Source organism: Mustelus asterias, chromosome 3 (genome assembly GCF_964213995.1).
Source record: "Mustelus asterias chromosome 3, sMusAst1.hap1.1, whole genome shotgun sequence".
Taxonomy (NCBI): Eukaryota; Metazoa; Chordata; class Chondrichthyes; order Carcharhiniformes; family Triakidae; genus Mustelus; species Mustelus asterias.
The window spans coordinates 132,390,768-132,406,692 of NC_135803.1; the positions used below are offsets into that span (position 1 = coordinate 132,390,768).

Below are 15,925 nucleotides of genomic sequence, written 5' to 3' on the forward strand. Positions count from 1 at the left end.
TCCACTTTCGTTGGAGGAATAAAAAGGCAACTTATTATCTAAATGGAGAGAAACTTCAAAATGCTTTGGTGCAGAATGAGTGTCCTTCCGCACAAACCGCAGAAAGTTAATATGCAGGTGTAGCAGGTAATAATTTTGGCATTTATTGCTAATGGAATAGAATATAAAAGTAGGGAAGTGCTCTTGGAACTGCATAGGGCATTAGTGAGGGAAGAGCTCATTTCAGTGGGGGTCTAGTACAGGTAGATTGGAAAAGGTAATTGCATTACAGTGCAATGGAGAGCTTTCAGGGAAGTGATGGTTCAGGTACAAGTTAGACAGTTTCTTGGAAGGGAAAAGCTAGAACATCCAAAGCTAATGAGCTGGATGACAAAAGAAGTATAAATTAAAATCAAACAGAAAGAAGTTTTGTGACATTCCTGGGATCAAGGTTCAGGTAATAACCAGAAAGATTATTGGAACTAAAAAAAATGGAAGCAAGGACAGGTTAGGAGAAGATAATCGGGCAACATCAAGTTTAACCCTAAAATACTTTCTAAACATATTAAGGTGTGCTGATTGAAGAACCAACCTTCATATTGAGGTAAAGGCTAAAGCACTTTGCATCTGTCTTCACAAACAAAACAAGTAATGTGAAGGTTACACGAATAGAAAGGAGGGATATTGTGAACAGGATAATATATAAAGTACTATGAAAATGGTTAGCAGTATTCAAAGTTGGAAAGTCACCTTTTCCAGATGGAATGTGTCCATCGTGCCGAAAGAAGCAGAGGCTTTGATCATGTTTTTTTATTTTCCATTGGAGTAGTTCCAAAGCGTTTGAAGATTGCTAATGTTATATAACTATTCAAGAAAGGTAGAAGGATAAGCTAGGAATCTTATGGGTAAGTTAGGTGCTTTCTGCAACAAAACTCTGTGAGGATTAATGTAGATATTTTCCTCTAACTGTGAACGAGACAAAACTTCTAGTTTCTTTTTCCACCATGAAATCCAGATTGAGCTTTTGAGTCCAAACCGCATGCCACACTGGAGAATAAAGTTAGTATTTTCTCTGCTTAAAGTGCAGCCCTGACTTGTAATCATCTCCTGCTGGCTCTTTTAATCCAGTGCGACAGTCTACACCAAAGCAAAATCGCAATTGCCTGCTTTCTGAGCGAACTCCCAAATGACATGGGGCCCATAGTCCATTTCTCTGACAACGTGGCATACTTTGTGATGCTCTTGAACAGAAATGTAAATTAATTTGTTTTTCCTCTAACTCAACTCTTTGACTCTGTAACCCATATGAATAATTTATATTTGAATGGATACAACTGACCTCTCTCCAGGATCCCCAGTTCTACTATGAGACTTCTTTTTCATTCACAAATTTGATCTTGTAAAATAAACACCGGTTAATTAAAACTGGAGGCTTGTTAGATTTGACATTACATTAAGGTTGTTTATCAGTTTCTTAACCAGGCTTTTCCATTTATTTTACTTTTAACAATTTATTTTCTAAAAATAAAAGTTATATTCCATGAACTAGATATTTGCAGCAAGTGTAAAAGAGTAAGAGTACATGGAATGATTGGCCTCCATGTTTGAGCACATGATGTGAGTTAAACACTGGGAAGCTAACATTTTAAACTTGCCATTTAGTTGTGACATGGTGTGAAAATAAGGGTAATTCTGAAAAGTTTGCTTTACATTAACGTCTTTTTCAGACAGAAGTTCACAGGAATTATTACAACACCTCAAGGTCAGAGAATGTTTGTGCATCTGGGGCCAGGCATACCACATGCTGTGAGGATAGTGTCTTGATTCCTGGGCTTGAGATCCTGTTTGCAATAAGTAGGCATGACGCATAGCCAAAATATTCACAGCATTCAGGGCACGTTGTTAGCCTCATTTGGGTGATAAGGGAGTTAGTGCCATCTAGATCAAACTACACTGTTCGTAGAGGTAAGGGAACTTTGCTCTACACTGAGCCATATTATACTTGAGGTTGCAAAGTAGAATTTCAATTTAAAAACCGTAAAGAGCAGATACTTGAATGCAAAAACATACTACAGATGCTGGAACTCTGAAATAAGAGCAAAATAATCAGCCTAAAAAAGGTTGAACATAGTTAGATCGTAGTTTTGGTTGTTGGAAATTTAAAATGGAATGTACAGTAGCATTTCTTGAAGTGAGGCACAATTCCTTTCAAAGGTTCAATGCTCCTTTCTATTATGTCCTTGTTACTAAGATTAACCATCTTAATTCGTTTAAAGAAAAAATATACATTGTAAAATTGGATTAGCGGTGTTTAAATTGGCAATACCATTTGTACTAGGGTTCAAAGGAAGATCATATTTTTGTTCGAACAAAATTATCCGGATTTAAATAGCCACTCTTTAAGTTTTTTCAGGTTTTTTTTTGACCTCCAAAAGATTGTTTAGATATTCTCCCTTGATAACAATTGCTTTCTTGGTAAATCATACTGTGAACTCTATCTGGCTCTTTCCAAGGAAATAAGGCAATTCCGTCAGGTGAAGAACTCATTATCATTCTTAGAAGCCACTTTGTCTCAACGTTGGTCCAGTGGGATCAAAATATACTGCCTGGAGGTCATATTTGGAGTGAAATTTATTTAAAATAGCTTTGTGTCTCTCCTTTCTGCTTTTCTTCTACCCACATGAGTTTAAAACAGCAGAGAAGCAACTTGTGCCTCAATTTCTGCTTGTGTACCCGATAGACCATTGTCAGAGACCTGAGTAAAGTACAGTGGTACTGTTTAATGATGGCTGCCATTTCAAAATCCTTTGTGGTTACACTTTTATCGGGAATAAATATATTCCATCTGGCTGATGTGAAACATGCAACTTATCAATGATATGGAAGTTATTTGACAGATTAATGCTTGTGTGAGAGAAATAATGCACGTAAATTCTTTTCTGCTGATTTGATGGGGGTTTTTTTTTTGTCGAGTGCCACAATTAAAATGTCGGGTGACAAATTAAGTACCCTTCAGTCAAATTATCTATTCGGTTTGGATAAAAATTCTTACTTTAAGCCCATACGCGCATGGCTATTTTATAATGCCATCTGACATGAGTTTGCAATTACATATTAAAAGGTGTTCACACTTTTTTAAAAGTACTTTTATTAATTACTCTGTATCTCCACTGATTAATGTTGCAAAACTATAGGCAAAGGATATGAGTTAAACACTGGGGATAAATTGGATTTTTCATTCATCAATATGTAATCAATGCCCCTGTCTTAATAGCCACCCCCATGTTATTTCAAATCCTTGCAGCAAGGTAGTTGGTGAATGCTTCCTGGCCCCCTTTCCCAGGTAACGAAATGGCAGTCTTCAAGTGTGTTTCTAGGTGGGTAGTAAAGAAGCAGTACTTAAGTCTTGGTGAGCTTGGTAGCCTCCACCTTGAAAATAAGTTATTTGTTACTGTAGGAGACTTGGTATAAAACCATATAAAAATGTTACAGTACAGAAAGAGGCCACTCAGCCCATTGTGTCTGTGCTGGTTAAAATTTTTAAATATCTCGCTATCCATTCTAATCCTACCTTCCAACTGCTGGTCTGTAGCCTTGCAGGTTGCAGCATTTAAGGTGCTGATCTAGGTACCTTTGAAAATGAGTTGAGGATTTCTACTTCTACTACCAAACCAGGTAGTGAATTCCAGGCACTCGCCCTCTGGGTGAAAAAGGTTTTCCTCATGTTCCCTCTAATCTTACCAAACACCTTGAATCTGTGCCTCTTGGTAATTGATCTCTCTGATAAGGGAAGAAGGCCTTTGTGTCTGCTCTAGTCCCCTCATATTGTCCTCCTCTGCTCCAAGAAATGAAATGTAGCCTATCTTTCCCATTAGCTGCAATTTTCAAGTTCTGGCAACATTCTTTTAAATCTCTTCTGTAGTCTCTCCAGAGCAATTATGACCTCTCCGTAATGAGGTGACCAGATTTGTACATACAATTCCAGCTATGGCCTAAGCAGCATTTTATTCAGTTCTATCATTACATCCTTGCTTTTGTATTCTGTATCTCATTTATTAAAGAAAAGCATTTCATGTGCTTTCTTTACCACCTTATCCACCTGCCACCTTTGAGATGGAAAATAACTCTACATAATTGAAGCTAACAATGAAAGCAAATTAAAGGTTATATCCACGTTAAGCACCTGACTGTGTGCATAATGCATACAAGTGCTAAGTAGAACACTGATGGACTTATTGAATTTGAGCAGTCTGATATGTGAACTCCCTTAGTATAAGCTGTGAATATGCTTGAAAGGCATGAAAGGCAAAAGAAAATACTTCAATAAAGCAATTTTGCAAAGATTACATGTTGAAAGAGGAAAACTAGCAAATATTTAACAATTAATAGTCTAAATAAGCATAATAAAGAAGAATCTTGCACTTTTTAGTGCTTGTTTAAATATATAGTCGCATGTATTCTCATCACAGCATTTATAGCCGGGTTTATTGACTGCATAGTTGTCCAAAATTGTAGAATAGTTTAATAAGGTCTAATGGAGAAACTCAGCCAGACAAAGGCTATTGGCTGTCTAGTGTATGAGTACATTTCCATTTAATATATGTACTATATTTGGCTTCTTTGAGTTTTTGCTAGAAAATTGATCACTAAACAGGAAGTGTTTTGCAGCTGTGGCATTCTCTGGAGCACCAATATAGTCCGTATGTGAGAAAGATAACATCAGTTCTTCCTTTAATGTGTGTATTTGTATTTTTTATAATTTATTTTTTCACATTTAGTTTTAAATGTTTTTAACCAATGAATGTTCTTTTGGCATTCCATCCTGTCTGCGCGTATCTAAAAATGACAAATATTGTGATGGAATGCTCCCATTGAATCAAGATAGTTTTTGTGAATTGCTGATTGTACTTTAGTGATACTAACATTGAGTTCAATGTAATTCAAGGATACAATTATGGAGAATCCACACTCAAACTATACTATTTGTAGTTTATGTTGATTTTGATAATTGATTGTGAATACTTTGAAGCTTGGAGGAATATTATCCAGTGGCAAAAATGACCAAATTTGTGCAACTTTATGTTCTAACTTTTCAGGGTGTAAAACCAGCAAGTTTTGGCAAGGTCACAGATCCAGAAATAAAAGAGATCATTGGAGAATGCATCTGCCAGAATAAAGAAGAAAGGTTTGTAACAAAGTCATGAACAAGTGCATATTGTTTGTCAGGCCTGATAACTAATTACTATATATTACTAACAAGGAATTTGCAATAAATGTTTTATAGCCAGCTATCAGTGAGTCCTTGACTTAGTTTACAAAGTGCTTTTTTTTTTGCTTTTAATATTTATTATTAAAGAACAATATATTGCTTTCAACATGGAATGATACAATGCAATATTTTTGTCTGGTGTTAATCATTTAACTAGCAGAGATCCCCAAAACATTTGTGGTTATATTAGTATCTTTTAATAAAACAGTACTACTTTGCACCAACGACTAACAGGACCAAAGCTGCTACTCCTGGGAAAAAAAGCTACGTAAAATTGTCACACAAGATACAAATTTTGTCAAGAGTCTAGCATTATATCTATCTTATAGTTTTAAAAGGTCGAATTGCAAACTATTTTCCCCTGAGTTGAAAAGGCAGATTAATGGACTTAATATTTTTTGAGAAGTAAACTCTTTCCTTTAAATCAGCTTGTTGCAGTTTCAGCATCGATCAATGAACCAAACAAAATCTTGTCCCATGACCCAATCCTTGTTTCGGATTCAGGTTATCATAGAAATTTTATTTCTAGTGAGTTTTGCACACAAACTGTAGGAGAGAGCAAACAGCTGAAGTGAGACACAGCCAGAATAAGTGTGGGTATCAGGATTTTGGAGCTGACTGGGAATTTGGCACAGAGGGGAAAGGTGATTTTTGCTTTTTCTCCTCTCTTCCTAACTTATAGATCTTCAGAGAGTGGTCTTGTCCTGCTGCAGTGGTTGGGGAGGGTTTAAACTAAAATGGCAGGGGGGGGTGGGAACCTATGCAAGGAGTCGGATGAGGGGCAATCGGGGACAAAAACGAAAGACAGAAAGAGGAATAAGAAAAGTGATAGGCAGAGAAATCAAGGCCCAGATTCAAACAAAGCCTCAGTGAAAAATAGTGGGAACGGGACCAGAAATGTTAAGATGAGCCTAAAAGCTTTGTGCCTTAATGCACAGAGCGTTTGCAATAAAGTAGATGAATTAATTGCGCAAATAGATGTAAACGGGTATGATTTAGTCGGGATTACAGAGATATGGCTTCAGGGTGACCAGGGGTGGGTACTGAACATCCTATTACTGTCGCTGCCACCAATAATTGGCAGCTGCATGTGTCATATGCCCCTAGTGCTTTCATGTGCACCGGGCTTCACCCAAATAGATTCACTTCTTAAACTGATCAATCAAAACAGTGCAGTCTGACAAAAAAACGGAATAATGTCATAGATATGAATACTAAAATTTGATTGTTTAATTTTGTTCAGTAATTGTCAAGCATTAAACATTTCCCAATAAACTGAATTGTTTTACTTGTAGAACTTTTTTAACAATGAATTTCTATGAAGACTGACCTTTTTAAAAATTTACCTTTGATAAGAATAAGATAACAATGTGAAGGTTATGAATGATCACTTGGTACATCAGAAATCTAAAGTACAGCTGCAAAGAGAATAAACATTGCTCATTTCTACTAGTTTTTCACCACAATTTGCCTGAAATCAGTGTAACCTGTGCAAAGGATTGTTGAATTTTAAAGTCAAATGATGTCCAGCACAGTTTCCATGTTCCTCTGTGCTGGATCAAAAATATTACCCTCAACAGACCTCCTCCACAAACTAAATTCATCACTATTGGGGTTATCCACTAATTGTTAATTTGCAGATCTTCAAGAAAGCTCTTTTAAAAAGCTGGTTCTTTTGGACGCAAGGCCACTAATGTACATATTGGAAATGATTTTGTATGTAACTCTTTTAAATTTACTAACCACTGAATCCCAGTGCAGGTTGGATGTCCAAAATCTGCCATTCTGGAGACTGCTGGATTTTGGATTTTTCCATATTATGGACTTCTCTGCTTATTACTCTCGTGTATCATGCCAGCTTCCGAAGTTATAGTTTAATCATCCAAAGTTGATTGTTTGCAAAGTCACTATTTCCTTGCACAAGAATTTCTTGTGGTATATACTCAGATGCAAGGACGTTTGATTATTAGTCCCCCAACTATCAAATATGTCCAACATATATATTCTTTCACAGAAGTGTGGAAACTAGACCTGTGTGCCATTTTTAAAAAAAATGTATGTTTTTTAGACTGCCAGATTTTGGATGTCATTCCTGTATAACATAGAAATGGTTCCAAGTGGTTTGTAAAAGTCACTTTCAGAAGCTTAATATTTGGTTAATCACAGGTGGTGGATTGACACTGATTAAAAATGTTATTTTGTCATAAACTCTTTCAGTTGTATTACTCAAATTTTGCCAAGTTAACACTCAAAGTAAAATTAAGTGAAGCATGTTCTAAAGTGCTGCTCGATTTGCGCTGCTTCAGAGCAGCTATTGCATTCAGTATAGAATCATAGAAGGCATTATCATAGAATCCCCGCAGTGCAGAAGGAGGCCATTCAGCCAATCGAGCCTGTACTGACCACAATCTCACCCAGGCCTTATTCCTGTAATCCCACATATTTACCCTGCTAAGCCCTGACACTAGGGTCAATTTAGCATAGCCAATGCACCTAGCCCGCACATCTTTGGACTGTGGGAGGAAACTGGAGCATCTGGAGGAAACCCATGCAGACATGGGGAGAATATGCGGAATCTGAATGGTCACCCGAGGCTGGAATCGAACCCGGGTCCCTGGCACTGTGAAGCAGCAATGCTAACCACTGTGCCACCATGCTGCCCCTATTTGAGAACAGAGTATTTGAGAACAGTGAACCTCTCAAAACTGGTTCATTTGTGGGCTTGGTTTGCACCTGGATTGCTGGTTGTGCCCAAAGTAGAAACTCTACCCTAAACTGAGTAACGAGTGTTGTGCTGTTTTCCAGATACTCTATAAAAGATCTATTAAATCATGCATTCTTTGCGGAGGAGACTGGGCTAAGGGTTGAGCTTGCTGAAGAGGATGATGGGAAAAAAGATTCAATTGCAATGAGACTCTGGGTTGAAGACCCTAAGAAGCTGAAGGGCAAGCCCAAAGATAATGGAGCTATTGAGTTCAGTTTTGACTTGAATAAAGAAAATCCTGACGATGTTGCACAAGAAATGGTAAGATTACAATACCATAATGAATGCGAGGTAAATGGAGGAAGTAACTTTAATTTTATATACAAGTAGTGTGAGATCACATTCATGGAGCAGCCCAAATAATTAACTTTAGAAATGCTATTGCTATTGTTTTGTAGACCAATGCAGTAGGTTCACAAATTGAAAACAAATGAATGGACTCTGATCTGTTTTTGGTGGTGATTAAGGCAAGAATGTTGGTTAAGATATCAGAAGTCCCTACTGTTCTTTGAGGAGCCCTTGTCTTGTTCAGGGAAGGATGCCTCCAACAAAACAGTAACCCCTTCATGACCGAGAAATGTCAGCCTAGATTACATACTCAAGTCCATAATATGACTTGAATTTTCATAACCTTCCATCAGACAAGAGTTTTATCAATTGATACATGAGGATCAAAAGTGTTTAGTTTAAAAGTTTTACCTCTAACTAAACAACGTGTTTTCATGGTCTTCCAAGAGCATGGATTGCTTGCCTTCATTTACTACTTTTGAATGTTCCAACTGTCCATGTGCATAGTTCCTGTTTTTAGCCAAGATGCTGATGGGGGGATATTTCTCTGCAGGTTGGGAAAGTTCCCCCTCTCACTTCAAATAGTTTTAGAAGAGATGTTTAAGGAAATTATCAGCTTGGATCTTTGGGCATGGATGGCCTACAGAGAGTGAAAAAAGGTGTGGTAAAGAAAGATGCCCTCTCATGGGAAAGACTCACCAATCTTAAGCAGTCAGTTTATATATCTTTATAGAATGAATTATTCAACACTTTTGCTGGAAAAGAATCTGATACCTAGGCTTCTTCTGAAAGATAGCAGTCAAGTAACTTGAATCAAGGTCTGTTGCAAGTTATGCACTTTCTTCAAAAGGCTGACTTGGGAAAAGCTGTATGGAGAGCTAAGGTTTGATAGCTCTGTCTAATGAATCAGCTGCGTTTATGCCCTTGGAGCTAAAATCCATTAGGACACATTCTTGGGGTGTATTTGGGACAGTTTATGAGAACAGAACGTTGTGGAACCAACAAGAGAGCATACTATTTTCAATCTTTTAATGAGACAGGATTATGTAATAGTAAAGGATCTTTGAGGGAAGAGTGATCATAGCATGATTGAATTTCACATTCAGTTTGAGGATGAGAAACCTGGATCTGAAACTAGTGTCTTAAACTGAAATAAGGGAAGTTACAAAGGTATGAAGACAGAGCTGTTAAAGTGGACAGGGAAGAATGGGTTAAAAAAAAGATGGTAGGTAACCAATGGCAGATATTTAAAGAAATATTTAATAACTCGCAAAGAATTCTATGATCTTGAGAAATAAAGACTTTTCAAGAAGGATGAACCATCTGCGGCTAACTTAGGAAGTGAAGGATGGTTTTACATTGCAAGAAAAGGTGTACAGTGCTGCAAAGATTAGTGGTAGATCGGAGATTGGGAAAGGTTTATAAACCACACCACCAAAAGAAAATATGAAAAATAGTAGAAAAATGACAAGCTAGCAAATATAGAAATAGACAGTGAGAACTTCTAGAAGCATATATCAAGGAAGAGAATAGCTAAAGTAAAGATCGATTTCTTCGAGGATGAGTCTGAAGAATTGACAATGGGAAACAAGTAAATGGCAGAGATTTTGAACATTAATTTTGTATCTGTCTTCATGATAGACACAAAAAGGTTCTTAAAAATTGCAGAAAATTTAAGGGCAAAAAGGAAATGAGGAATTTATAACAATAATCACTATCAGTAGAGAAAAAATACTTGGAAAACTAATGCCTGACAAGTCCTCTGGACTTGATGGATCACTTATCCTTGGGTCTTCGAAGAGGTGGCGGCAGAAATAGTGGTTCTCATCTTTCGAACTTTCTTTGATCATGGAAAAGGCCCAGTGGAATCTCAAATTGCAAATGTAATTCCCCTCTTCAAGAAAGGAGACAGACAAAAAGTAGGAAACTAGGTCAATTAGCCTAACATCTGTCATTGTGAAAATGCTGACATCAGTTATTGAGGAAGTAGTAGCAGGACATATAGAAAATCACAATGCAATCAAGCAGAATTAACATGGTTTTATGAAAGGGATATCATATTTAATAAACTTATTAGATTTATTTGAGGATGTAGCTAGTAGGATAGCTAAAGGAGAACTGGTAGATGTAGTATGTTCTGATTTCCAAAGGTTTTCAATGAAGTGTCACATTAATGGTTGCTGCACAAGAAATGAGCTCATGGTGTTGCAGATGATATATTATGGATGGAGGCAACTATCAGGGAACAGAGTTGGAACAAAAGGGTTAATTTCAGATTGGAAGCTGTAACTAGTGGAGTTCCACAGGCGTCCGTGCTGGAGATTCAGCTATTTACATTCCATATTAATGACTTGAATGAAGAGACAATATGTATTGTAGCAAAATTTGCTGAGGAGACAAAGGTAGGAAAGCAAGTTATAAGGAAGGCACAAAGAGTCTGCGAAGGGATGTACAGAGGATAAGTAAGTGGACAAATACAATTGGCAGATGGTGTATAATGTGGGAAAATGTGAGCTTATCACCCTTGCAAAGAATAGAAAAGCAAAATATTACTTAAATGATAGAGATTATAGTATGCTGCAGAATGGGTGTCCTTGGACATGAATCTCAAAACGTTAGCATGCAGGTACGTCAAATAATCAGAAAGGCAAATGGACTGTGGCCTTTATTGCAAAGAGGATTGATTTACAAAAGTAGGGAAGTCTTACTACAACTGTACAGAAACCAAACCTGGAGTAGTGTGTGCAGTTTCGGATAATCCTATTAACAGCCTGCAGGGCTCCGACCTGCAGCCCAAGAAGGTGTCCGAGTTCTCCCGATGCCCCTGACTCCAAGACCTTTGAGGAGCTTGTGGAATTAGTCAAGGGGCATGATCACCCGAAGCCCTCTGATGCATTGATATAAATTTAATTTAATGATAAGAGTGCCAGGGAGATAATAGTAGCATTTGTGCCATGCCTAAGACAAATGGCTGAACAGTGCAAGTCCAGGTCTGCACTCAACGACATGTTGCGAGACAGGCTAGTCTGTGATGTTAGCAACACGGTCATACAAAATAAATTACTGGCAGAGGCAGAGATTACTTTAAAGAAAACATTAGAGATCACCCTGGCTATGGAAAGTGCCGAAGGAGGGGGGGGGGTGGGGTTGGTTTGGGTGGATAAGCGATGGAACTGCAGAGCAGACGAGGTCCGGTAAGTTTGGTGGGGAGCTGCTGGTAGTCGTGGCGCCAGGGATGACGGTGCAGAAAATAATGAGCAGAGGGGCTTGGAGCAAAAAAGAGTGCGAAGATGTGAGGAATTTGGTCCACAGACCAGAAACAATGAAGGATTCTACCAGTGTGGGAGAGATCAGGAGGGATGTAAATTCAGGGAAGCTACATGTTATGCCTGCAATAGGAGAGGGCACATTAGGAGTAAGTGCAAAACTAATCGGAGCCTACTGGGGGCCAACAAAAAAATTCCGACTCTAGTACATGGTATTGAGAATAACCCTGCAAACCGATCTTAAGTATACAGGTTAAACAACATTAAGGTGGCCAAGCTCCCCCAGTTATGAATGTGTTGATGGTAAACAGTCAGCCACTCAGAATGGAGGTGGATATGGGTGCCTAAGCTACAGTAGCAGGAGAACAAACATATCGTTATTTATAAAGTGGGGTTGAGCCCCTGAAGTTAAGGAACACAATAGCCAGGCTAGCCATGCATACTAGGACACTTTAAGGATCCTAGGATCAACAACAACATCCGTAAACTACCGGCACCAGTCAGCTCAACTGCCTCTAATAGTAGTGAGAGACCAACTGCCAAGTCCGATGGGCTGAGATCGGTTTCACCAAATTAGGTTAAATTAGTTAACAATGTTCAGAATTAGCAACAGACTTTCATGACGTCTTAAAAATACCAGGAGCTGTTCCAAGACGAGTTAGGCAAGATACAAGACCTAAAAGCTAAAATTTACCTCAATCCTGAGGCCGCACCTAAGTTTTACAGAGTCCAACTCGTGCCCTATGCCTTAGATGAGAAGGTTGAGTCTGAATTCAAGCAGTTGGAAGAATTAGGCATCATCAAGCCTGTGCAGTTTTTGGAGTGGGCAGCTCCCATCGTGTTGGTGGTTAAGCCATATAGAACCATTAGGATATGTGGGGACTATAAACTCTCAATCAGGCAGCAAAATTGAACTGATATCCAATACCAAGAATTGAAGATTTGTACACTAAATTAACAGGAGGTTTAACTTGCACTAAACCTGATATGAGCCATGTGCAAGAGCAATTAGCATTAGATGAGGCATCTAGAGAATTTGTTACTATGAATACCCATAAAAAGTCATACCAGTATACCTGGCTACCTTCCAGAGTCCTATCAGTGTGGACAATTTTCCAGTGCATGATGGAAAGCTTACTGCAGGACCTACCGATGGTAGTTGTCTATCTACATGATGTAACGATTAAAGGCACATCTGAAGAGGAGCACCTAGCAAATCTCAAAAAGTTTTAAAAAGATTAGAAGAAGGCCAGAGTAATGCTAAAAAGGGAGAAATGTATATTCCAAGCTCATGAAGTGACATATTTAGGGTTTAGAGTTGATGCCCAGGGGTTTGCACCCTAAGGAGGAGAAGATAAAAGGAATGAAGCAAGCACGGCCCTTAAAAACGTCAGAATTGAAATCTTTTTTAGGAATGGTGAATTAATATGGAAGATTTATTCCTTATTTTTCTACAACTTTGGTACCCTTGTGCACACTGCTTAAGAAAAGACACAGGTGCCATTGGAGTAAGCATCAGAAAGAAGCCTAGGTTAAACTAGCTTTGCAGTTATCCAGTCTCTTAGTTCATTTTTACTCCTCAAAAGAGATCATTTTTACCTGCACCATATCTCCTTACGGAATTGGAGCAATTGAATTACATAAGATGGCAGATGGTATAGAAAGGCCTATCGCCTCTGCCTTAAGAATTCTGACCGATGCGGAAAAATTTTAATCAAATCGAAAAAGAGGGACCAGCTGTCACCTCTGGATTGAAACATTTCATCAATAAGTTTATGGATGGCACTTCATAGTAGTTACTGACCACAAACCCCTGTTAGGCTTATTTAGAGAAAGGTAAGGCAATTCCTCCCATAACTTCAGCTGGGGTCCAATGTTGAGCTCCATTGTTAACAGCCTATGAGTATACTTTTCAGCATAGACCAGACACACACACATCAAACGTGGATGCTTTAAGCTGCCTTCCCCTACCGGAAAGTATACTGCCTCTGTCTGTATCACAGGAAATTATACTTGCTCTACACTTACTCAATGCATTGCCCATGTTGGTACGAGAGGTCAAGTTTTGGACCCAGAAGGACCCCATGTTATCTAGGATTAAACATATGGTCTTCCACTGCTGGCATGATGATAACAGGTCTGAGCAATCAATTTGGGCCAGCACCAAAATTCTTTACATATACCAAGTCATCCACCTCAAATGTTCTGAGGTTTCTTCTGTATGTTCTGTTTTGCCTCTACCTTCCCTGCCAAATTCGGAAATACCAGATCCAACCTTGTTCTAATACGCCTGCCCATTAGTAACTTTGCAGATGTAACACCTGTGGTTACATCAGGTGTTTTTCGATAGGTGATCAGGCACTGGGCCAATTTGGTTTGTAGAGAGACTGATGACTTTTTCTTTGTGGCATTGTGATAACAGGTCTGAGCAATTGCTTTGGACCAGCACCAAAATTCTTTACATATGCCAAGTTGTCCATCTCAAATGTTCAAATAAGAAAAGACAAGTTAATTATGAAGATGATGTATTATTATGGGGAACAAGGATTGCCGTTCCCAATCCTGCTAGGAAGTTATTATTACAGGAGTTACGCTGTGACCATCCTGGGATGTCAAGGATGAAGATGCTTGCATACAGCTACATGTGGAGGCTCAGGGTAGATACCAAAATAGATAATCTGTTCAATAATGTGACTAATGTCAAATGCAGCAAACATTGTCATCTCCAGCCTTAATGCACCCTTGGGAGTGGCCAAGTCGATCATGGGTGCAACTACCTGTCGATTTTGTAGGCTCGTTCTATGTTCCTGCTTATAATAGATGCACATTCCAAGTGGTTGGACATGCATGAAATGAAGTCCATGCCCTTATCAGCAGTGGTAGAGAAATTGCAACAGACATTTGTCACCCACAGGTTGCCCGATGCGCTAGTCTCAGATAATGGGACTGCTTTCACTGGTGAAGAGTTTCATGACAACCAATCATGTTCAACAAATTCAAGCAGCACCCTTATCACTGTGCTTCAAATGGACTGGCTGAGAGATGTCCAAACATTCAAAGCCATCATGAAGGAACCGTCATCAGCCTCTCTGGCCCATTTCCTGATTGCCTATAGAAAAACAGCTTGTGTCACCACAGGTGTCACACCTGCCAAATTACTAATGGACAGAGTTAGATCTGATATTTCTGAATTTGGCAGGGAGGATGGGGGCAAAACAGAATACACAGAAGAAACTTCACAACTTGATAAAAACTGAGAACATTTAAGGTGGGTGTGATAACCCCCAGGACTTACATGGGGAATCCCTGATTGACCTCCCAGTGGGACTTGTAGAATGAGTTCCCATGGTGTTAGGTATTACCTTAACAGGTGGAACTCCTATCCCAGGCTCTCTATAAAGCAAACCATGAGCAAGTCTGTTATTGTATCATCCCGATTGGGACCTATATGTGTTCACCACAGGTTTGTGGTTTTACTTTTGCTTTGTGCAATGAAGCACCGTTCCTTTACAGCTGACTCCTAAGTTATTACAGTGAGTGACTTAGTATATGGAAACAATTATGGTGCTGGTCCAAATTGGATCCCTGGAGCAGTTATGGCCAGAACCAGTCCATTGTCATGTGAAATACATGTCCATGGTAAAAGGGTGAAGAAACATCTGGATCATTTGAGAAGAGGAAAATCACACACCGAACCAGTGGCGCAGTCCATCCCTAGTAGGCCTGTCAGTGATATTTCTACAGATGAAAGTAATGCTGCAGCAAGCGGGAACTGGAGAAGCTTTATATACACTGATGCACCTTCGCAAGTTGAGAGTCAATCTGTTGAGGTTCACACCAATGTTACCTCTACTGCTGGAGCATCTGCTAGTGAATTACGATGCTCCCAAAGAATCAGGAAGTCTCCAGACCAACTTGTATTATAAAGCATTGTGTTTGAGATCCATTTGTTGTATAATATTGTAAATAGTTCAATTGTTATTGAGATGTGTTAATCAGAAATGTAAAGGGGGAGGGATGTGGAAGCATGCCACTTTAAGGGCACGTTCTCGGAGAGTCATGTGACCATTCGGCCAAATGGACCAGAACATGCAAATCCTGGGGCTAAGCGTGGGTTTTCCTTGTCAACTGGGAGTCTGGAGTCGTGGAGTATGGTAGCCTTTAATTCACTCTGTCAATAGTTGCTTACCTTTATAAAGCATTTGTTTGTTGATCTACTTAGTAGTTGCCAGTCATTACAAGATACTACAATAGCCCTAATGGGTTGTACAAGATACTAGTTGAGATGCTCATGGTGTCAGCACTTAAGGGAGCTCAAACATTGTGCTCATTTGCAGTTCCGGTTGCAGCCTGTTGAAT

At 38.9% G+C, this 15,925-nt stretch overlaps 1 protein-coding gene across 8 annotated transcripts in view; it reads left to right on the forward strand.

Moving 5' to 3' along the window:
* LOC144491600 (serine/threonine-protein kinase WNK2-like) overlaps window positions 1-15,925 on the forward strand; it is a 200,261-nt gene that overhangs the window by 84,176 nt on the left and 100,160 nt on the right. For all 8 annotated transcript variants that reach the window (XM_078209644.1, XM_078209645.1, XM_078209638.1 and 5 more), the window contains exons 5-6: window positions 5,076-5,164; window positions 8,054-8,273. In XM_078209644.1, the coding sequence (XP_078065770.1) occupies window positions 5,076-5,164; window positions 8,054-8,273 (309 nt within the window). The remainder of the gene's footprint in view (window positions 1-5,075; window positions 5,165-8,053; window positions 8,274-15,925) is intronic.